The 24,424-nt window shown below is 29.4% G+C and overlaps 1 protein-coding gene across 2 annotated transcripts in view; it reads right to left on the bottom strand.

Annotated features, from left to right (window-relative positions):
• Positions 1-2,296: 2,296 nt before the first annotated feature.
• Positions 2,297-24,424, bottom strand: part of LOC112689761 (two pore potassium channel protein sup-9-like) — a 65,103-nt gene continuing 42,975 nt past the window's right edge. For both annotated transcript variants that reach the window (XM_025563600.1, XM_025563601.1), the window contains exons 6-7: positions 22,241-22,359; positions 2,297-3,116 (exon numbers count right to left, since the gene is read on the bottom strand). In XM_025563600.1, the coding sequence (XP_025419385.1) occupies positions 2,798-3,116; positions 22,241-22,359 (438 nt within the window). In that variant the 3' untranslated portion in view covers positions 2,297-2,797. The remainder of the gene's footprint in view (positions 3,117-22,240; positions 22,360-24,424) is intronic.

Here is a 24,424-nt window from a genome sequence, read left to right as displayed (position 1 = left end):
AACGTTAACTTTTAAAAATGACAAATATTTTGGTAGTAAGCAAAATAAATAGCGAGTTACTGTGATGGTGTGTTCTAATATGACTGGATCAGAAAAACTATTTTATAATTTTTTAAATTTTTTTTATATAACTCACTAATTATTTTTTTTAAATTATAAGATTAAAACCTAAATTAAACTGTAATATAATATTTGATGTTGTTTTTTATATAACACATACAACATTGAAGTACATGTATAAATACATTCATACATACATAATTAAATTGAAAAAAAGTTTAAAAAAATATGTAATTCTATTTAACGAATTTCTCCATATTACAATTTTTTTTTTGTTGTTTATTCGACTTTGTTATGTGGAAGTTTTACTGTATTTGGAAAATGATATCTAAATTTAGCCATAGTACAAAGTAAATCGTTATCGATACGATGAAAGCGTAATATTTTGACGAGTAGGATTCCTACAATAAATAATAATATAAATATTTAATATCTCTATAGTTATTGTTTAAAATTCAATGAAAAACAGTATTTTTTTAAAAAAAAAACTAGAATTTTTCCCCTTTCTGGGGACCTAAAGGCTAATATCTATGTTCAGGGCCCCGTAATACCTAGCACCGGCACTGAGTACACCCGAGCACGTTAAGTTATTACTGTATATTATGCGTAAAAATATTAAAATTAGACAGTAAGCAATACGAATTGATAATTATAACCCTATTGAAAATTGCTGCTATTATCATTTATATATGAGTTATTTTGTTTTTTATTGTATTTTTATTCCATGTTACAACTTTTTATGTATATTATGTGTTAAATATGTCTACGATAAATAAATAAATTATGCTTATACGTCTATTATAACATTACCGGTCGTATGAACGATTATTCATCGCGGTTCATTTGAATAGAACACGACGGGACATCCGATTCGGTTCCAAAGAACGCATTAGAACTCAAATTATTGTTTCACTACGTAAGCGCTTATTTTGTAGTATTTTTTTCTCCATATTATATTTTTAAGCGCACGAACATATTATTATTATTATTATTATTATTACTATTATTGATGTGTAGCGAAATGTAGCGAAATCGATTTTCGACTTTCCACGAAAACTACTTAAACGCCGTCACCTGGTATTTCGTTTTAAGAACAAAATTCCTTTGCACCGGTTAATTTTACATATTTGTTGTTATAAAAGCGACTAGTGTACAGAAAAACCACAGTAGACAGTGGAATTTGCGCCTATCCGTGTCCCTATACGTCCTTACGATAATTTAATATAGTAGCGTGGTGAGCTTAAAATACCGATGAGATACGTGAGTTTTCACCGTAAGACCAGCCCTTCAACTGCTTAATAGCACAAATTATTTACAGTGGCTTATTCTTATATGATTTTAGTGTTCTATAAAATATAAAGTACGGCTTCAAAATTAAGATTCCCCCAACTTAAACTGTACTTAAAAACGAGATACATGAATTATGCTGCTTGAACGGCCGTTACGGGGAAACAATTCGCATACGAGTTTATGAAAATACTTATTGTCGTCCGCGTAATCGAATGACAGTATGGATTCAAATCATTAATAAGACGTGTGTATTGTACGCGCGCTGATGAAAACGCTCATACGATACGTGTTAAAACGCAACTATCTTTTGTATTCACTTATACTTATCAATGTGATAAGTTTTGACACTATTCTATTTTTGTCACACCTTCAATTTTAAAATCTTGATCCTTGTACTATTTACGAGGAAAGATGAAGTTGACTTTGTATCTCAATTATTAATAATCCTGTGTTGTCATATTGTCATGGTAAATATAACATACGAGTATACGATAAGTTCGACTTTTAATTTTAAATATTCTCCTATAGGATGTGTAATATGTATTATTTAGTAATACCTTTAAGTTCTTGATTTATATTGAGTAACGTGTAAAGAGAAGAACTATACATAACACAGAACTTGTAGTATTAATATGTATCTAATATACCTGGATTTAATATTTATCTTTAAACTATATATTTGTGGGACGGAAATTAGAAATTAACAAGTGTATTTAATCCGTTTTCGTTGATGATGTCGGTAATACTTGAAAGTTTTAACAGACTGTTCCGAATATTCGTAGGTCGAGAACATGTTATTTTAAAAACAAAATATGTTTGGTAAACTTTTGCGTTTTTCATGAATAATAATTTTTACTGTTTTCATTCATGATTTCATAATAAACCATTAATTTGTGTGTTGTCAGTCAGTGCCGTCTTTCTCTACCGCTTAATCAAAATTAACATGTACCGTAAACGTAATAAATTTTTATTTTTCCATTCAACTAACAAATTTATCGAATCGTTTTGGCGGGCACTAGGGTGATCGTGAGCATAACAACGCAACGGCAAAGCGAACCCACGTCGACGCGATAATACAGCGTTCGTAATCCTATACACGTGTTAAGCGTCACGCGAAGTTATTGTACAACAAAGACGCATTATTGAATCGTGTTGGACTGAACGAAACTAACAGAAAAAAAAAAAAAAATCGGGTGCGTTCGCGCGCGTGTGCGTGCGCGTGTACGGTAGATGCGCAGCGACGAGTCTTTGATCCGGCGTGGAGAATTCCCTCCGGACGGTGTCGAGTGGTTACGGTGTTACGCCTCGTGCGACGTCGTCGTTGCCGAACATTTACCATAGCGCAACATCGCCGCTCGTAAACGCACCGCGCGCGCGCACGCGCACGTCCCCGCAGACGGGTCGGGGGGCGGGGACATCGCGCCGCCGAGCCGCACCCGCCGCCGCTCTATATCGACACTCTTTTCATCGAAAGAACGGGTGGTTCGGACGGCGGACTGTTGTACACCACGGCGGCCGCGGCCGCGGCCGACGCGGCGGCCCGTTCCGCGGGCCGCATGTCCCTGTTGTAGTCGTACTGCACCGGTCCCACACACGTGCACGAGCACACGGACACCTGGTCCACGTCGTCACCCGCGTCCCGGGCGATCGTGTGTCCGGCCAACAGTTTGCCGTTCACCGACGTCACCGCCTCGCCGTCCACCGTGATCACGTGCTGGGAAACGCCTTGCAGCTCGTTGTCCTCGCGTCGCACTTCCTCCGCGTTCCTGTAAGAACACCGTAAAACGTTATGGTCACATCGCGTACTTGAAAAGGTTTCAATAAAATTTCGATCGAATTAAATAATCCAACCACGCACCGGCCAACGCGTGAAGTGTAATTTATACAACGCATATACTTATAAGAGTATTTTATGGACCACTGAAAGTGATTCGCGTTCACAAGATAGCTATAACGCTTACGGCGTTTTAACGGTCTAATCGAATCGGATTGGGATTAGAAAGATTAAGTGCAGATGGTGCGTGATGCGTTTCGATCGGGACGCGTGGTAAACGCAGGTGTGACAAAACCGTTTAATATTGAGCAATTAATCGATAAAACGCGAGACCGATATTGGAAGTATTGGACACCCCTTTGTTGTCTCGCATATTACTTATTGCTTATTATATTACTTATTACTTATATCGTTACGGATTGTATTTATATTCTGTTTTTCAGGTTTTCAGGTTTCAGAATTGAAAAAACAATTAATACATTAAAAAGCTAAATTATCCTGATCGAAATTGATCGTAAACATCGCACGTTTAAAATCACTACGACGCACATCGCTTTCAGCGGTAAAGCACGTTGTATTACATCAACGTTTTTTATTATTTACATAGGTTTTTTAACGGCCGCGAATCAGTTAGACAAACGGAAAAATTAAAAGCATCGACTCACAAAATGATTAAAAAGTTAACTACAAGTGTAAGATTATGCAAAACAATGAAATTTTAAATATACATTTTTCTTTGATGTTATCGGCTGCCAAATATCAAACAACCAATCCAATTCAAATGTATTTTTGTTCATACATATCAATTGGAGTATATAAAACTTATACTAAAATAAATATAAAAATAAATTCAATGAAGTTTGTAGCAATATAATAATTTTTAAAATGTAGATTTTCTTCACGAAATAGATATTCATCTTTTCACTACGTATTTGGGTGCGGAACGTTAATTTGGAAATGATTATTTCTAGCCGTTGTCGAAAAACTTGTCAAAACCGGTTCTACCGCAGTTAAATATTTCTCTCGGTTACCTATAAAACTGTTGAGGATATGAGTAATATACATTTTTTTTATAAGCAGTTCATGCCAGAGAATTATTTAAAATCTCTTGTTAATCATAACAATAACTTTTATTTTTATAATTGTTTTCTTTGTAATTGTTTAAAGTCTTTGGTTCACGCAAAAATAATCATTATAGTTTTACATTTATTACCTATAAACTCGATTTCTAACCCTCCCGTCATCAATAAAATACCAAGGACGGTAAACTCATGTAACTAGAAGTCCACTTCGTAGAACTATAAACTCTGGCGGGCCAAACAGAATCAATACAATAAAATAAGTACCCAATACATATAGCTATATTAGCTTTTCCGATATGGATATACATAATATTATATTTAGGCATTTAATAGTTTAACTACAGTTTAATTCTAGATAATACCTACATTTTACGATCACCGTAATAAAATGTAATACCGATAAACGCTAAATTTTTATGAAGTAATTTTAAAATGTAGCACGGGCGAGATAAAAAGTATGCGGTCCACTCCATCCATCGCCCACCCATATAAAGTATTAATGGATTTATATCTCTACGTATAGTTACAAAGCAGTCGTCTCGATTTTTCACGGATCGCGATCGCGATTTGCATAGTTATTTTAGGCAGAACAAGTATTCATGTTTCTTTATATACGTACGTAAAATGCACATATTATACTAACAATGTTTGATTAATACATTTTTTGTATTGATCATCAACCGAATTTCTAATACTGTATAACCGTAAGGATCACATCGCTCTCTGTAATAACTTCCACGTCACTTTTAACCCGCACCCCACTAACCCATTACCTAAAAATGTTGTTCGACCACAAAATATAATAATATTTATTTTGTATTTTTATTGTCACCCAGCAAATCACGTAGACACACACACCGCAACAGTATAAAACCAATACACCCCGAATAACCGTATTATACGAGGTATTATATATATTATATTGGCTAGTGAAAATTTAATCTCAGAACCTCGAGGCGACCTATAATATTTCATTAATATTTATTATTACTTTTATTATAATTATTATATTTTATATTTTTTATTTACGCGTATTTGGACTGGGTTCAACGGACTGTTGATTTGAATTCTGATTTGAACCCGACGAAATGTCTTATCCCTTTTGATAGCATCCAGACACTTGTCGTTCGAGCGGCCTTTACGTGTAATCTCAAAGCTGTAACCGCCGATTAATTGTCTCATGGGAATATCATTGCGTGCAGTGCACGTTGTGTTTGTATGTAATGAAGAAACATTCCTCGGCTCAGACGTTTGCTTTCCAAAAGTGAAGGATGAATTCTCCGCCGTAGGCAAACGCAAACAAACAATTCGCAATAAATTTCTATATACGAGTATATATACATGAATATACTATCGTTATGTAAAGTAACATTCGCAATACAAATTTCAAGTGATCCTTTGCAGGCTCAATGAGTAAAATAATGTTCTCTTGGACGTGCTCTGTGCACGGCGTTGTATAAACGTAAAAAAAAAAAATACATCAAATAGCATCATAACTAGGACTCGGATTTATATGTATTTATGAAACCAAAATGTGTACATACATATGTGCTAAAAACTCAAAATATGTATTTTACTAATGTGATTTATTTATTAATATTTAATTATATAATATACTCATATGAGTTCTTAATGAAATAAATTATATTTCAAATAATAATATGATTAAAAATAGGTAGATATTAAAAATCATAAATTATAAGTAACAAAAGCAAAAAAAAATAATTATTAATTATCTTGATTACAATTTATGATAAAATGCATTTTTAAATTTTTAAATTCAAAGGATCATGAATTTGGTCGTAAAACTGCCTTATACCGACTAAATGATGTTTCGACTTCAACTGATGTTATTGGATGGTATTGCATTTTGATATTACGATAAAATATTATTCAGTTGATAAAATTGTGTCAATAAAATATATTGTCAAAATGAACTAAATATGTAAGAAAAAAATGAAAAAAACATATATTATGAATAATTATATAAAAATATGTAAAATTAAATACAGCTCATTTAATGGAAAATCACGTAAAACTAATTTATCATGTCGCAGGGAAAATATTTATTTAGATAATCCGAGCCCTAATCATAACGTTTCCCCGAATTAAATCGTATGTGAGTAATAACTTAAAATTGATAATGCTTTAAATTCACTTTGTCTAGATTATTTTTCGTATACGCGTTAGATGTTAATATGTATGCGGACATACGAATAATTAAATTAAAAGATATAACATTTATATAACATTTCGTAGCCAATGTGTCAAACACGTTCTAGTTTAATAATGTTACCCGAGTTGATTTTTTTATACACACATTTTCCATGCGTACTTTATAAAATTAAATTTCGAAAACAACACAGAATATATGTTTTTTATTGAGGTCACGATTTCCCAGTAATTGACATTTTCCCGCGTTTTTTTATTCATTAATTATTTGATATCCATTCAAAGGTACTATAATAATTTAGTGCACCTATGTGTTATTAATATGCGCGCATTTATGTCGTTGAATATTTATGTACGTGATATATACATTTATACTGTAGATGTTGGTAAGAAACTGCTGTCATTTTCGTCTTCATTTAATATATGACGCTTACAACGCCATAGAACACATATTCGTAGTTATGAGAAAATATGTCCTCCGACTCTGAATTTATACGAAAAATATTTATTGTGCATGAGAAATAAACGAAAATGGACTCTTTTGATGTTTGCTGATTATCTACATACGGTTTTAAAAACCGACGACTTCAAAATGATTTACGATGATAACAATAGAACTATCTCAGTCGGAAACGTCACGTTCTCGCGTACACGAATTATATACAGTTTATTTCACAATGGGTTTGTAATGGCAGTTGATTGAAAGAACAGTTCTTGGAATTATACACATGTATGTATAGCAACGATGTTTGTATATTATACATGAGCAGACACGGGCGGAGAATAATCAAATAATGTCCGCAGTACAAACAGTCGAACGCCTTTAGAAGAAATACGTTGCTTGTAGGTCAAATGCGTAACAAATATTATTTTGTTGGTATTATCTACGAAATGATCAGCATCCAAGGACAAAAACTATATCTACACCCTACCCAAAATAAGAATAGTTGTCACGACCCTGGGCGAAGCTAAAAATAGTAGGCGACTCTTTTTTTTGTTAACACATTTCTACAAAACGATCGTTCTTATACTTGTGTTATTTTATATTTATGGTTTCCAACATTCCAAAGACGACTTATTTTGCAGCTATATTGAGTTCCAGATGGTAGGTAGTATGATATGTGAGAGACCTTCGACTCGAAATTCTTAGAATCCACCCCGTCGTCAAGTTAAACTATAAATTTAGAAACCTGAACAATACAATCAGAATCGTAGCCTTAAAAACAATTTTACACCCTCTTCTTTTATGCCGCTCCTTGACAAATGCCACTTAGGTTGACATGAGTTTCAGATTTAAAACACAGCAATTCTCGAAACCATATACATATATATATATATATATATATATATATATAATACGAGTATATATATGTATATACTATATTTTATTATAAATACAATATAAACGTTTAGTTGAATGGAATAAAACAAGAGAATTGAAATCATTCTAAACTACATATTATATAAATTATTAATATATTCAAAATCATAATCAGTGGCGTCGAAGTGGTTAAAAAATGTTCGGGTAGACTAGATAAAATAACGTTATGCAACACTTATCCTACAAAAAATTAATCTGCTGACCATGTGTATCACTTCGTGTGACTAGGTTAATTTTCGAGTCATTAGTTGTAGTAATTTCACAAACGGTTTTATGACAATCCCAATTAGTTTAATTTAAACTATTTCTTGTTCTGTTGCAAATACATATATTTTTTACGTAACGAAATCGTTTTCACAGCGATGATGTTACGGTGTTTTGTTCAAAAACATTGTAACAAATTTCTAACGTAAAATAAAATAAGACACATAAAAAATAAACAATAAACCAATGAAAAATATAGTTTTTAATTATTGGGTAAAATTTACAAGGAAAGTAGGGAAATGAGGAACTGAAAACTTAATATTAATTTATCATTCCGATTAGGCAACACGAGTATTAAAGGTACAATGAAATTATAAATAGGTCAAGTATTATTTTTCAGGCTCTTTACAATGGAACCGGATGACAAACGGGTTTTAATATTATAATTTATCAATATAGAGGTAACGTTATATATTATAATCGTTATGTATTGCAAACAATAAATTAAAAATTACTGCATTTAGCACTATTCTATACTACTAATGTTGAATCATCTATAGTTATAAATATTAAAGTATATGGATTAAATATATGCTCAAATAGTTTGAGTCAAATGGATAACATATTATAAATAATTACCTTGTTTCCATAATTTTAATATTATCATTCACCCCCCACAAAAAAAAAAAAAAAAAAATAAGGTTATAATACTGATCATAATATAATATTAAATAATAATTTACGAGCCGGAAAAGTAAATTCTACTCCACGCATTCGTTTATTTTACGGTTTATAACATTTTTGTAAAATGGTTGCATAGTTTGATCTAAAAGCCTATGTCGTTTTTGATTGTTTTACAGAGTGGTAAACACATCACGTATAGAATACAGATAAAAATGTGTACACACACGTCGTATATATATAAAGATAACGAGAGAGAAATAAACAAAACGAATTCTCAAGAGAGTAAATTGTCAAACACAAAAACGTTCTTTAAAAGATTTTTCTTTGACCATTATTATGCTATATTCTACGCTGAACATATAATAATGTTCCTAAAAAAATATTGTATCATTATTATGCACTCGATTGATTCCGGGAATAAATCTTTATAAATTAGACATTCCAAATTGATAAAATGTATTCGATTTCTTTCAGCAAGTTCGTAAAAATAAGTTTTAACAATAGTAAGGCCGTTACCCGAGTTGTATAAATTATGACGACCGAGCAAATGGTTGGTGTAGAATTAGTTAGAGATCTACTTTTGATGTAAATAAATTTGTGATCGCATTGACCTGTTATCGAGTTAGAATATTAAAAAATATTTCGAATAATACAATTCAATTCTTAAGTAATATCAGATAGAACATTACCCTTCTCCCCTCCCCTACATATGAATATAATAATTTTATATTTATATAATATTAATTAATATAATATAATATTAATGCTTATCTGCCAATATACTTTATTTTATGGATCAATGATTTCGCATCATTCGAATGATACCGGTAGTGGGGTAACGACGTGTATAACAGGGCGGTCGGTTCTAATTTTAGAACTTTTGAATTTTTAATTTCACGTCGTATCCCATTTCGTTGGTTACTGCGAGAAAATTATCCGGACTGAACTTGATAACAATAACTGTTCACATGCCCTGATAGTGTCGAGAGACCTTTCCGCGCTTGTTGACAGCATAGGCTACGGCTGCGGTGCTCTCGCTCGGAAACTGCCTTGTGGCCCCCGATAAATAATTCGAGACATCCACTCGTCAATTAAACGACCAACCGAAGTGACGTCGCGTTTAATTGCTACGCGACAGGTCGGATACACACGTACGTAATTATTATTGTTATTGTCACCACCAGCTTTGATTATATCAATACCACCGGTGTTCGTGTGTACACAAGTGTAGCCGGTCAATCACGTCCGACCCGTCAACGCGTGTTTCAATCACACGAAAGTGTTCAGCGCGCCCGCGCGCGAGAGGGTCGAGGAGAAGGCACATTTTACCTCTCCGGACGGTCTTGAATTATATTATTATACTATCGTACGCCATGATCTCGCCATTTCCATTGTTTCCACGCCACCGTACGCATAATAATCGAACAGTCATCAAGCATTGGCGTACTTTAGGGAAGGGGACAATAGAGGCCCCAAGGCTTTTTCTTCTTCTGTACTGTTTTGCGGAAGCTGTGGTTATAGTTTAAATTCCATTATTATGACTACTTGCCTATCATGCATTCCCATCAAATATGGTAGTAAATTTTGTAATTAAAACATAATTAAGTTTCTAACATCAATACCAATGTTCTGTGTTATAACCATAGACAAGAAAAATGTATTATCTATAGTTATAACCGAAAATAAATATTCTATTATAAATAAATAAATTAATAAATATTTTACACATTAGAAATAAATAATTAGACAAAAGCTTTGCACGTATTCATATTCTGTCGGAATTTAGTTAATTTTGTAGGTACCTGATAATGAATTTTTAGTTCGAAACTTTACAAATATAATAATACTCCAGGTTAAGCTTTTATTTATTTATTTCAATATATATATATATATATATATATATATATATATTTATATATAAACTATTTGTTTATTTATTTATATACTAATTTATGATTATATATTTAATAATTTATAATTTAACTTAAATTTTTTATTATTTTGCTAAACATTTTATGCTAATAGTTTATTTCTATTACACTTCATAGTTTATAATTGATTCTGTTGTTTGAGTCTCGTGTTAATTAAAACATTTTATGTTTTTAGAATAAAGAATGTTTTGTCATTAATTTTTCAAAATCGAATGTATAGATTTTATCTCCCCCCACTGAAAAAATTATCCCAAATATACCACTATCATCAAGAGTGTGCGATGCAATGATGATGATCGATGGTCATTATGGTGATGATATGAAAACATTGTTGTCGACCCTGCAGTACGAGATGCTATTCGACGATGTATTATTATAAGACGAATTTATGTGATATTGTGTTAATCGTGATTATTGCAGACAATATGACTAGTGCCTACTTCATTATTATTATTATTATTATTATTATTAACCATCAACAGGCGAATCTTTGTGCAGCTGTACTATCGCTCTGATCGAATTCAACAGCGTGAACCCCATATACTGCATCTTTTCCTTGCTCCCCTCCCCAGTTGCGCACAGTGATATTTTCGTTCCAGTCCGATTTCACCATCGTCGTTATTCGTTATATTATGTTAATATATGTATAATGCATACGCATTAATAACATGCAGCGTTATTATGGAAATATTATGTAGCATAATACAGGTTTTCGTCAAACCATTTCACAAGCCAATAAAAAATACCAGACTTGAATTTAATTTATTTTGGTGACGAAAAAAATCCGGTTACTGAAGTAGTGGGATTTTTAATATTATTACCACCCACTGCATTCCTCTATAACTAAAAACTACTTAATATTTATTCGAAAATAATTCAAATTTTTTTTTAGAAAACCCACGACAACATTGATTATTGACTGCAGAATAAAATAAATTATAAACTAATTTATGTCAATCAAATACGTTAAAACGTAGGCATTAAATTATGTCATATATTTTTATTAGTAATAGGAATTTTAAAATGTTATTTGAGTCGACATGTTTCATACCCAGTTAGTTTGTAGACTGACAGGTACTTCTACGTCAATATAGTTACTTACAATAGTGATATATCATGAATGCTGGATCCATGGTAATCATTGTCCGTCAGTATTATACAACATCACTATTGTATTACCTACACCTTCATTTATTATAACCATATATACAAATGTTAATCTAATTTTTTTCAACATAATATGTTATATATATGTTATAAAATATATTATATTTTTAATTTATTTGGCTATTAGGTAAACGATTATTCTAGTGTAATTGTAATTTATTTTAGCTAGATAATTTTATTAGTAACATTTTAATTTTTTTTTTTTATTCTGTTTACTATTTTATAGTTTAAAACCATGATGCTTACGAATATTATATAAATAAAAAAAACTAATTATAAAACTGATTTTTTGGCGATGTTCAAAAGTTTTCATTTTTTAGCCGAAAAATATGTTTTATTAGTGAAGGATAGGTGACATTTTTAATTTTTAACAGTGCAATGAGAAAATTATAATGCTATTTGATTATATAAGATGAAAATTATCCATTTACGAGTTTATGCTTTGATACTTAATATTTAATTAAAAGCTTAACGAAAAATAGCAATTATTTTGAGGTATCAAATTATTAGAAGTATAAAGTGGGCGAATAATATTTTTTACCACATATATTGCACCAAATATTCTAACACAAATATAATCAATTCACTTCTGTAATGATAAAATGTATAATCAATATAGTTTTTTATCTGTAATAAAATAATACGAATAATTATAATGATTATGGATTTGAAAATATTCTAGTGAAATATTAAATGTAATGCAAATTAACTTACATATCAAAATATAGTTAATAATTAAATTGTTTGACTCGATTGAAAAACAATTTACTCCGATGGATTTGTTCTTCCGAAGTTATCGGAATCGCTTTCGAGTCGCAACGAGCCAACCAAATTTAAGGATTGCTAATATATTTATTATAATAATAATTAATAATATAATATAATATAATATAATAATAATAATAATAATAATAATAATAATAATATTTATTATAATAATATATTTAAAAAAATTGTTCATCAAATTCAAATTTTGAAATTCATACACGCTTAATGTGCGTATATAAACTTAAATAATTATGAGTATTACGCTCCTATATGTATATTATTTATCATTTGATTGGTTATAAACATCCAATACAACAATATCTGATTGAATAGAGTATAATATAAATTTAATATATGGCCATTGTTCGCAGGTCAAGTGAACACAATACTTGAATTTAATTATTTCAGTTTAACCTATGGAAAACCCGGGGTAGAATACGCTGCAGATCGTGAATAATTATTTCACTATATAATGGAGTAGCAGGTATTAATACAAAAATTACATGTTTTATTTTTTATTTTCATTTTAATGGATTGTAAACGTGTTTGAATATGATTATGTCTTGTTACTCGACTGACATTTACTCGACGTTTGAATACTAATAGAAATATAAAGAACTTATGCGTAAAACATTATGACACATACGAATAATAAAACGCACTCGGTGAACACAGTCAACCGAAACGATTACAAAGTTATAGGTATACTCGTATGTTAACATTTTTTTATGCTTAAGTTATTCATTTTAATTATATTTTAACTGGAAAATCACATTCCTTTATAATATTTCAAAAAATGTCTGTTTTATAACAAAATTATTATGAACTTTTAATGTTTTAAACCCTGAGGTAGGTATGCATATAAATAAATATGAAATTATGATGAAAAAATCAGTGTATGCAAAATTGTGTGTTAAAATTTTAATTATGCAAAAATATGTAAAAAAAAAATGTTGTATATAAATATTATTAGGTAATTTACACAGACATGTTTCGTGATCAATTATCCTATATCTTTTATTATTTTATTATTATTTGCAAAACATTTATATATAAATATTTTTCAATTTATTAAAATAGAAATGTTTTTTTTTCATAACTGTAACAACATATTAAGGATATACATATTAAGGAATTGTATTGGACTTACTGTGAACATACCTCATATGTATTTTTATTCCTTGCCAACAATTAGTTTAACATACCACTATTATGAGAGATTAAAAATGTACTCTGTAGTATCTATTATAATATAGCAGACCTGATTGAAACACATTTGGAATTGATGTCTATCTTGTTACAAGTTATTTTGTATATATATGTTGCGTGTGCTCGAAATACCGAGTGTTACACAGTGTTCGTCATGTTTAGCAGTTTTACTACTTGAGATTCAAAAACAATAACTGAAGTTATGTTATTGTTACTAACCCAGGCTTCTGGTTATAATTAATATTCTCTTCGTAGGTTTAATTATTCTCTTGGCTCCTATTCACAATAATTGTTTAACTATAGGTTTACCAAAACTAGTTTAAAATTTGAATTTAAAAAATAATACATAATATATTATATATAATAAAATATCGAATATACATGTATAATAATTTGTAGACCATAAATCGTTATAGATGATTGTTTTATAAGTTTTCATCTAAGATTAATCGAAAATTATAAAAACCATATAAATCTTAAAAAATTTTTGAAAAAATATTTTTCTTTCAAATAAATATAAATTATAAGTTGTATCATTTTGAAACCGAATGTAAATATTGATTGAAGAAACACCAATGAAGCCGGTGAAAGTTGAAATAAAAATTATAAAAAATACAAAGTAGTAATAATAATATTGTATGCACAAATCAAAAAATTAAATAGCTATTTGGTTACATGGTTGTATTATATATTAACATAGACGAAAACAATAACAGTATACACCTATATTCATTTAATGTATTAGGTTGTTTGTATTTATAATAACATGCAGTATAAACGAAAAAATAGGTTTGAATGTTTTCTATAATCGCTTTTGTAATGCGTGTTAGATTATACGTCCAAATACTCGAAGCGTGATACAACAATGAACATGCCTCCTTTTAGCTGACGGCCAAACCAGTTATGTACAGGGTCATAAAAAAAAAAAAAAACATACCATTGGATATACAAAACATATTTTTCCCGCGTATGTTTTAGTGTTCTTTATATTTGTATTAATAAATATTGTCTTCATAATGTTTTTTTTTATCAAAATAATACGTGGAAAAAAATTTATATTGACCTATTGTGACATTCTTTATATATAGAGAACAATACGATTAACGGCAGCACTTTTCAAACCAATTTAATGCAGAACTCGTATGGTAGGGAACTGAACTAAAACCAAATTAAGAACCAAAATCCTGAGAGCGTGAGATAGCCGTGATCATAAACTCACCTTGGCCGCTAAGAATAACTAAATATATTAGCTTATTTATTTACAATTTGTGTAGGTAAAATTAATGTATAAATCCTTAAATATTATGCACGGAGAAAGATAGTTAATTTAGTTTAAAAGTGTTTAAAACAGCGGTGGCTTTATTTCATTATGTAAATCAAATTTATTCAGGTTCACTGAAATCGCATTATTAAAACAAAATGACGATAAGCAGAAAAGTGTAGGATAGATTTTGTGAAAACGATTATATTCGTTTATTTTAATGCATTTTCCGCAACGAATGATGTATGGCTGCCACAGTTGGGATAAGGTTAGAACGAGTAATAGCAGTTCATATTCCAACGCGTGATGGGATTCACCGAAAATACGAATATATTCATGTATTAATTTTCAAAGGCTTCCCGACTTTAATTGTAACACGCAACGCGTATCAGCACATACGTATAAACACCCACAAGCCCACGTGCATGTTGAATACATAAACACTCGGTTATAAATTTGTCGAATTCGAATATTGCCGTTTTGAATACATCCTAACGTTTTTGATGTTTTGATTTTTGACTATACGTTCTAGTAATAATTATAATGTTATCGATACGTGACTAGATTAAACTTTCAACGGAGACCTATTACATACATGCTTATATGACGTAACCGGATGTGGCGTTGATCTTTATTGTTGTTCGGGGATGTGAAAACGATTTCCAAGTACTTGTCACAGGAATAGACGACAGCTGTGAACAAGTTCGAAAAATCAAAACACACATACATACGGGCACGTTGTCGGCAGCTGCAATCTTGGGGACATAATTCGTGGTTTGGGTCCTGTGTCATTGTAATTATTCTAGGGTGAAATCAACGATGGCGACGACCGACCCCATGCCGTTTGGTAGTGCGAGGTAGAAATCAATAATATCAGCCAGAGTAAGGATGGCCACGAGATGGCCATAGCGAATGCGCGTGCGCGAGACAACAGAAGAAATCTCGAAAGGAAAAAAAAGGTTGGCTCCTATTATTATACATATGTATATGCACCCATATATTATGCCCTTATATACATGGCAATAGTAATAAATTATAAACTATATTGTATCAGCAGGATCCGTAAATATTTCGGTGACTTGTTTAGAATGCGACGTTGCCAATGCTGAAAGTAACTTGGTCACTTTATATGATATTTTGGGTTAGGTTGTTTAACACATTTATTCTGTATAATTTATTTTGAAGAATATTACCGACTGTATGCAGTAATTTGGTCGACAAAAAGTATATAATCATCATTAATATTTAGGCTTCTGGCCTTTTAGAATTATGTTATAAAATGTATAACACTTGTGTGTAATTTATTTTAAAAATTTAATAATTATATTATCATAGTATGATAGTTTTAAAATAATAATTATGTTACGATGATTAATATATATATATATATATATATTTTTTATTTCGTTAAATTATGATGTTTTCAAATTATAAACACAACGCCTGTTGAAAAATCAAATATAAACATACTTAAAATTGTGTCCACCAATTAAGTACTTTAGTTTTTAACTTTTATTTCACATAAAAATAACGATAAAATGTGTCAAAAGTACTTAACCGATGACAAGTAAACATTTCTCATTTTCTTTCGGCCAACAAACCCTTAATTGGGTATTTGATTTATTTCGTAAGCTACGCGCATAGTTTACGTTTATGTAAGTCACACTCGTTGTTGGAGTTTATATTTCTTTTTCCGTAGGCTTAAATCGCGCACTCGTGTGCGCAATAACGGCAATGTTGGCATCGTCTCCACTACTCGCTCGTCAAGTTTTTATTGGTGTATGGTACGCGGCATGTGGGAAATAATAATAATAATAATAATAATAATAATATTATAACGAACGACGACAATTAAAATGTATGGACACGAAATAACTTAACCAACACATTATTATATAATACATCACGTACGTTACAAATTATAATATCACATCGGTGCGGGGACACTGTGATGAACAAATAGATTCGTGGCGTTTTGCGTTTTCTCTCGTGATTTGCCGCGGTATAGTTGTTACCCGATATCGTATCCAATCCATACCTTCACCGAACCGGATTAAACGACAAACGATTATTAGAATCTAGTATTGAGATATTCGTTTTTTTTTTTTAACAATCCGATGTACGTTACGTTGTCATGACGTATTAATGTATATTATCAGTCGAAATACATTTCTAACTTCGTCGCTGGGGACTTTGTAACACAATCGTACGCATACGATTACTGCACGCACAATACGGTGTAACGTTTCAGGATTTACTATTTTATTTTTTTGGTTAGCGATCGGAAGTAATAAATGTACCAATTTCGGTTGAAAGGATTTGGAATGGTCCTAACTATGTAAATTATTCGGATTCAATGCATCCAATAAGGTGCAGATGTAATGTTTTTTTTTTTTTTAGAAGATAAAAGGGTCTTTTACCTATATTATTTTTACTTTAGCGGAAACCTCAGCAACTATGGTGGTCGACAATCGACAGTCAACTGTAATAAGTAATATAAACCTCAAAGAATCAAATATATTATTTTGTATTTAAAACGAGATGAACAGATATTTTACATCAATAATGTTAATGAATTGCAATAATTTGGTGAAAAGGTATATCACGCCTACTGTCAATCCATGTTACTGATTTGTTTTAATAACTCAAGTGGATATTTGTCAAATGAAACTTTAGAGTCACATCAAAGAGCTAAAATAATTTATACATTAAAAGGTAATATATTTTACCACACTATCTCAATTATTTCGTTATAGATAGGTTGCTTTATAACCCATAACATTATATTTCATGTTATTCATAAGATTATAGACCAATATAATATGATTTTAGTTATGAATTATTAATATAATATTTGACAGCTAGTTGGATATTTTTTTTTTCTTCAATTTTCAAATGACATATTTTTTATTTTTTGTGAAAATAGTCTAACTTTTTCAAAAAGGACGCGCTAAATGAGAAAATTTTAAACTTGTCTCTTTCATCTCAGAATTAAATTGATATAATTACATTTTTTATTTATTTGTTTTTTTTTCCACTGTTCGTTATTATAATATAAAAACTCAATGTTTATATATATAATTTTTAATCTTATAACTAAATGTCTTAAGATTACTTTACTGTAATCGACTTTTGGTTCTTTTTTTAAGCTTTAACAGTTCAAACTTAAAAAATTAAAAATTTCCCTTTAGTTTTAAAATTATTATATGTAAAAAAATAATTTAAGGTAATGGCTCGGAAAAAGTTGTTGGTATAATAATAATTCTAGATGTTTATGGGTGATTTATATTGTGACTGTAATTTGCATTAAAATAGTGTTTATACTATGTTATACACAACAAATAATTGACGTGAAATTCCACCATTGAGACAAATTATTTTTGTATTTACAAATCAATTATATAAATATTTATTTAAACCAAATGTATACATATATATAGTGTGTATAGATAATTATAAAGAAACGTCTTTTGTTGAAAACTTAAATTTACATATTACAGACTGAAAAAACCATTAAGAATCAATATTTTCATTAATTTTAAGTTATTGAAATCAATTTGTAAATTTTCACATGTCCAGTACTAAAATAAACTAATAATATTTAATCATTTATACTACAATTATATTGATATTCTTCCCGTTTCTTTTAGAATTTACTATTTCATGATTTTCCTCTTTTCGCAAATCTCGACAATATTAAAAAAAATATACTTTAAATAAGAAATCTTATTTGTATTATGTTTTTTCGAAATTCAACAATAACCTTAAATACTTTAAGGTCAAATGTATTATTTTGATCTGTATATTGAATTAATTATATTTAAATTATATTAACTGTGTATAATTATTAATCCGGTATCATATTTTTATGCGTTTAACTTATTAGTTAAATAGCAGCTTATCAGAAAAAAATAAAATGTAAACTAACTGTAACTATTACCTACTTTATATTCATATATTTATTTCCATAATTTATCCAATAAAATATCGAATAAAATTACTATAATTTATCGAGTGATATAGATACATATTGTGACGGTAAAATTATATTTAAATATTTTTGATACTATTTAGTTCAATGCACAAGAGAATATTGGATCCAATCGAGTAAATGCGACCCAAAAATATTTCGTACTGCGATTTTCAATACTATGTAAGATTTTAAATCGATATTAGACGAAATAATACGGGTTTTTATAATATTTCGTCCCAAGACAATTCCCATGATACGATGAACATGCTTTGGATTAAAAAGCGTCCTGGGATAGTTTACCATACATCCTACGGAAAAATTGGAAGGATCGGTCTTCTTTGCCGCAGTTGTATAGTTAGTCACGCACAATGGTTTCATGGTAAACACTTTTCGGTATGAAAACAGTGCGTGAAGGTAGTTTACGATTTAGGAAATGCAATGCGGAGTCCTCGTGTATTGTTAAAGATTCGAAAATATATTCATATATACCGTGTGTTTACATGCCCATGGGTGTGATATCAAAGGTTCAGTATTCAAAGGGATGCTATGTATTATTGTATTGCAGTCCAGTTGATACCACCTGCGGGCTAAGATCGACTTAATATTAGTCCTTTCAATTTAGGGACCCGGGATGATGCGCCGCCCTATGATCCGATGTTTGAAATCAAAAGAACGCATAGAAACGCGAAAATATAATAAGAAATTCACTGCTCGTAAAGCAATATACAACATCAAACGTATTTCAATGAATTCAACGCACAAAAATAGCAATGACATATAATATTTCGATCGCGTTTGCTTTTTTTTTTTTATCACCATTCGTTTGCCGAACTCCGGAAATGCATATGCAAAGACCGTATATTTTATAAATGATCTAGTTATTTCATAAACTAAGTATTAAATTAGTTAGTTTATGAAATAACTAGATCATTTATAAAATAACTAAAACGTGTAAGTAATGTATATAATTTATACATTAACTAGTTATTTTATATATTCCCTGGCATCGCTTCGTTAATGTGTTAAATTGATATATTCATGCATGTACAATATCGTTATTTTACTGTCCATCATAGCAACAAATTAGATAAAACTGCCGTTCTTGCAGTGACTACAGTATTCATGTAAATTTATCGTGTTAGATAAAATTATCATTGTAAATGTATGATTTACTACGTTTATATGATAGCATTAAAAAGGTTTGAAATTTAACCGTTTTAAAATTATTTAAAACGGTTTAGCTTAAACCGTTTTCAGATGTTTATTTACAAATATATACTAAATCGGTTTAGCTAATATTTTATGAACCGTTTTAAAATTAATATTTTTACTTCATGACTTTGATCGTTTGTTCCAGGAGGATATCTGTTAAGTGATATATTGATTCATAATATATTTTCATAATAAATTTATAATTTTGCATTTATTGTGTTCTTATTAAATTATTATTAAGTTATTTTTTCAAACTGTTTTAACGCTATCATATAAACATAGTAATTATTAAGATTGTCAATAACATTGGTAAGGTTAAAAGTTTAGTAATAGTCTTACAGTCACACGCGTTCAATGTTGGTTCGTCTGTCTCTACAATAGCATTGCATATATAAATATATAATTAATTAAGTTTGAAATAAATAAAATGTTATTATCTATTGTAAGTTTTAACGTATTTTATACTTTAACATGTATCAAATTAAAATTGCATCTATTGAATAACTAGATATTCTATGAAATAACTAGTGAAAGTATAATTTTCATGTATGATTTCATACTTTAACTAAAATTAGTAGGTAATTTATGAACTATCTAATTATTTCATAAATTAACGGAATTTAATACTTTAACTGTAACATATGCACACACATCATGCCGCATTTTGTGGTTTCCAATGACGATTACATTAATGTATATTAAAATGAAACAATAAATACGAACGACGAGACACGTCTCATAGCGCAACGATAATTCCTACTCAATAACCTATTCCCCCTGCACACCGTGCCTTGAAAAAACGAGACTAATAATTATTAGATTTTTAGAATAATAATTCTAAATATAATTCTATAGTAATTATTTTGAAAGTTTTTTTATTGTCCAAGTAGCTTTATTGTGGCCAAGTGGTATAAGGTGCCATGTGTCTCAAACGCAAAGTTATTAGCCCCAACCCCGTCGTTTTCGTTTCGTTTCCCGAGCGGGACAACCGCTCTGAGATAAGAAAACGCCACCACCCCCCTTTCAAACATAATTAAATATTATAAAAATAACGATCGAAGCATAAGAATTTGTTTGCTGGTACTTTAAATATTTAAAATAGTAATATGCTATAACATTTTTTTCATGTGCTCTGTAGTACTTATTATATATGACTACTGTATTAAGTGAAATAGGTTTTAATAATTATGATACGAACAAACAATAAAGTGAACAATTAAATATTCAATGTTTTTTTTTTTTGCTTATTTATAATATAGGAAATAAAAAAATTGAAAGTTTGATAAATGAAACCTGTGCAGGGTTGCAGAAATGTAATTGCGCTTTTGTAAAATTTGTCCAAAACAAATATTATATCGACTTATATTTGTTACATAGGATCGATCGACCATAATTTATTTTGTAGTATACATAAAATGTCGATTTAAATACCGCTATTTTCGCGGTATTTATAAAAATATCAGTAAACAAAATAGAAATAATTAGTTTGCTTTCAGTGATCTATATAGAATCGTCAAATAAATTTTACAAACCATGTTCATTATAAAACGTGATTTTTTCTAAAATGAGAATTAGGTTGATTTAATAAAATTAATAGAATATTAAAATTCACTGATAAACTAGTTTAAGATTCTTAATTTTATTCACTTTCCCACTATTAATTTATACAAGATTCTTTGACTTATTTCATGTTTTAAAAAATTGTAATAAACTTTGATTTTTATTATAATTTAGATGTAAGTAAATTTTATTATTATAAGATAAAAAAATTTTGAGTTATTATGAAAAAAGTCATTTAATACAGCACTCCTAAATCGGAACAAAACGGTTGAATTTTTATTTAATTATTTCATAATATTATACGGTACTTTCTTTTACCCTGAAAATGTAATTTCAAAACACCGGATCACAAAGGATCGCTTCTATATTATGACACTGTGTGTTATGTAAGAATATCAATCGTTGTATTACATAAATGTTGTGCAAAATGTATATCACGTGTACCACCCCCTAATAAATTATTATGAATTCAAAGTCGTACAATAGTATGTATAACATAAGTAGATACTCACATTGTCATGAAACGTAGCACTAACAAGTTGATACTAGCGGCGACAACTGCGAGTCCGAACAAAATGAATACCAAACTCAGAGCCACGTAGCCCGGCATGGTCGTCAACGCTTGGTCGTTCTGAAACATTTGGTAAACATAAAAATATTTGCACTTAATATCGGGTTAAACTACAAAGTATTTAAACATTATATATACAGGAATGTAAATGGGTGGGGGCAAGGTTAAGAATATTTGCGCCGCACTGGCAAACGACTAAGAGAATGTTAATTTATTCAATACACCAACACGCGCTGTACAGAATCATAATGCATGCTTTGACGGGATCAGAAAAGGATTTCTCAAACCACTTAGAAAATATCGGCATCCATAAACTATATAAATCGTGTGTATCTTTGTTTTTTCTGCACACAGTACGAAATCTTATATTAAACAATAAAAAAAAATGAACGTTCACAGTATTATGAATTTTCTCCTCGTCCGACGGAAAATGCTGATAATTTCCGACGGCTGAGTCTTATAATTGATTCAGTAACATGATATCCAAATAATTATTTATAAAATTTCGAATTTGAATATAATTTATCATTGCTGTATTTATTTCTATGTTTAAAATAAAATAATTTCTCATTTGGTTCATTAGATTATTTATAGCAAATAATTTATGTATATTTGATGAAAATAAAGCTTCAGTTCGATACTTGAAATATTATATTTGCAGATATTTTATTATCCTAATGTAATTTTATCTCGATGAATCTCAAGAGTACATTATTTTGATTATAAAACATATTTTTCTAGAGTCATTATTCAATGATATAATTTAATTATTCACCATGGGATATCGATTTCAATACTAAACTTTTCTATGGTTCAGTCTTCAGAGATTTGATAATAAAAAAGGTCCTCATGACGTCTTAAGTCCCTAATAACTACTATTATATATTATGTATGTTTGTTTTGTATATTATTTTAACTGCTAATTGATTCGTAATGTAAAAATTGTTATTCTTCCGTACATTTTAAATCTATAGTTCTAACTACTTATACCATATATTGATCCAATTTACAAGATGTCAAAAAGTTTAATTCTTTACACCTAAGTTTAGATGATGAATGTCAGGAAAATTCTAAATATATAAAAAAATAAAAGTTAAAAAAAATAAAAATAATAAAAAAGAAAACAATTTGTTATTTTTGTGTTTTTAAAAATTGTTTTAATCAATTAGTTACAATAAATTTATCAATCTGTAACTATATAGAGCAATACGAATAATTAATGAAATTAATAGATAAATTTAAATCATACTAAAATTTAAAATTACAGATAAGAGTGTAGAGGCTTACACTAATAATACATATCAATAGTACATTCATAAACAGCTTTCATATTGAAATATTGTTTGAAACAATACGCAAAATTATATATCTAAATTTAATTTTTAAATTCAAATTATTTGACTAAGAAAATATAGTTTATTTTGTTATGACCAATATTTTGTTTTTTATAATTTAAACATTATTTTTGTGCTGTAGATATAAATTTTTTGGACTAAAACTGTAACTCGGTCTATAACTGATTGTGTTTCTTTTTTTTTATAAATATAATATGCGTATTATTATGCAAACTGCATTATTGTACATGCTATTAAAAAAATGCACTTCAAGCAATATTAAATGTAGTTAATGGCGTTTGATTAATTTAAACTAATAGCAAACTTCAGAATAAGTACAAAGTAGAGGGCCAAAGGATTATTATAATTAATTAATGATTGATGAAAATGTTTTAAGGTGGAGGATTTTACCTACGAATTGAAAATTATTAGTGTTATTATATCTATTGAGATCTACATACTTCATTATATTTAATCACACCATGTATATTCATCTAATTATAATAAAGACCTTACCACATGATTTAAATTAAACAACATGACCTTATTGAGATATAAGCTATAAAAACAGCCTTTCTGAGTGAGATGCTGTATGCGTATGCATATTATAATTATAGACAGTCTTCTAAATTTCAGGTCGTATAACATATGACTACATATATATTAATTACTAGTATATCTGGATAGTTGAGGCCGATTATCATATTAGAGTGACAAGAACAGCTATAAATAAGATACATTTTTTTTTATTGCTATTTTATTTTAAGAAATCGTTTTTATTTTTTTTGGGC

The sequence above is a fragment of the Sipha flava genome, unplaced genomic scaffold (assembly GCF_003268045.1).
Source record: "Sipha flava isolate LNK unplaced genomic scaffold, YSA_version1 46_pilon_pilon, whole genome shotgun sequence".
In the NCBI taxonomy this organism is placed as follows: Eukaryota; Metazoa; Arthropoda; class Insecta; order Hemiptera; family Aphididae; genus Sipha; species Sipha flava.
This window is presented reverse-complemented; position numbering and strand designations above follow the sequence as displayed.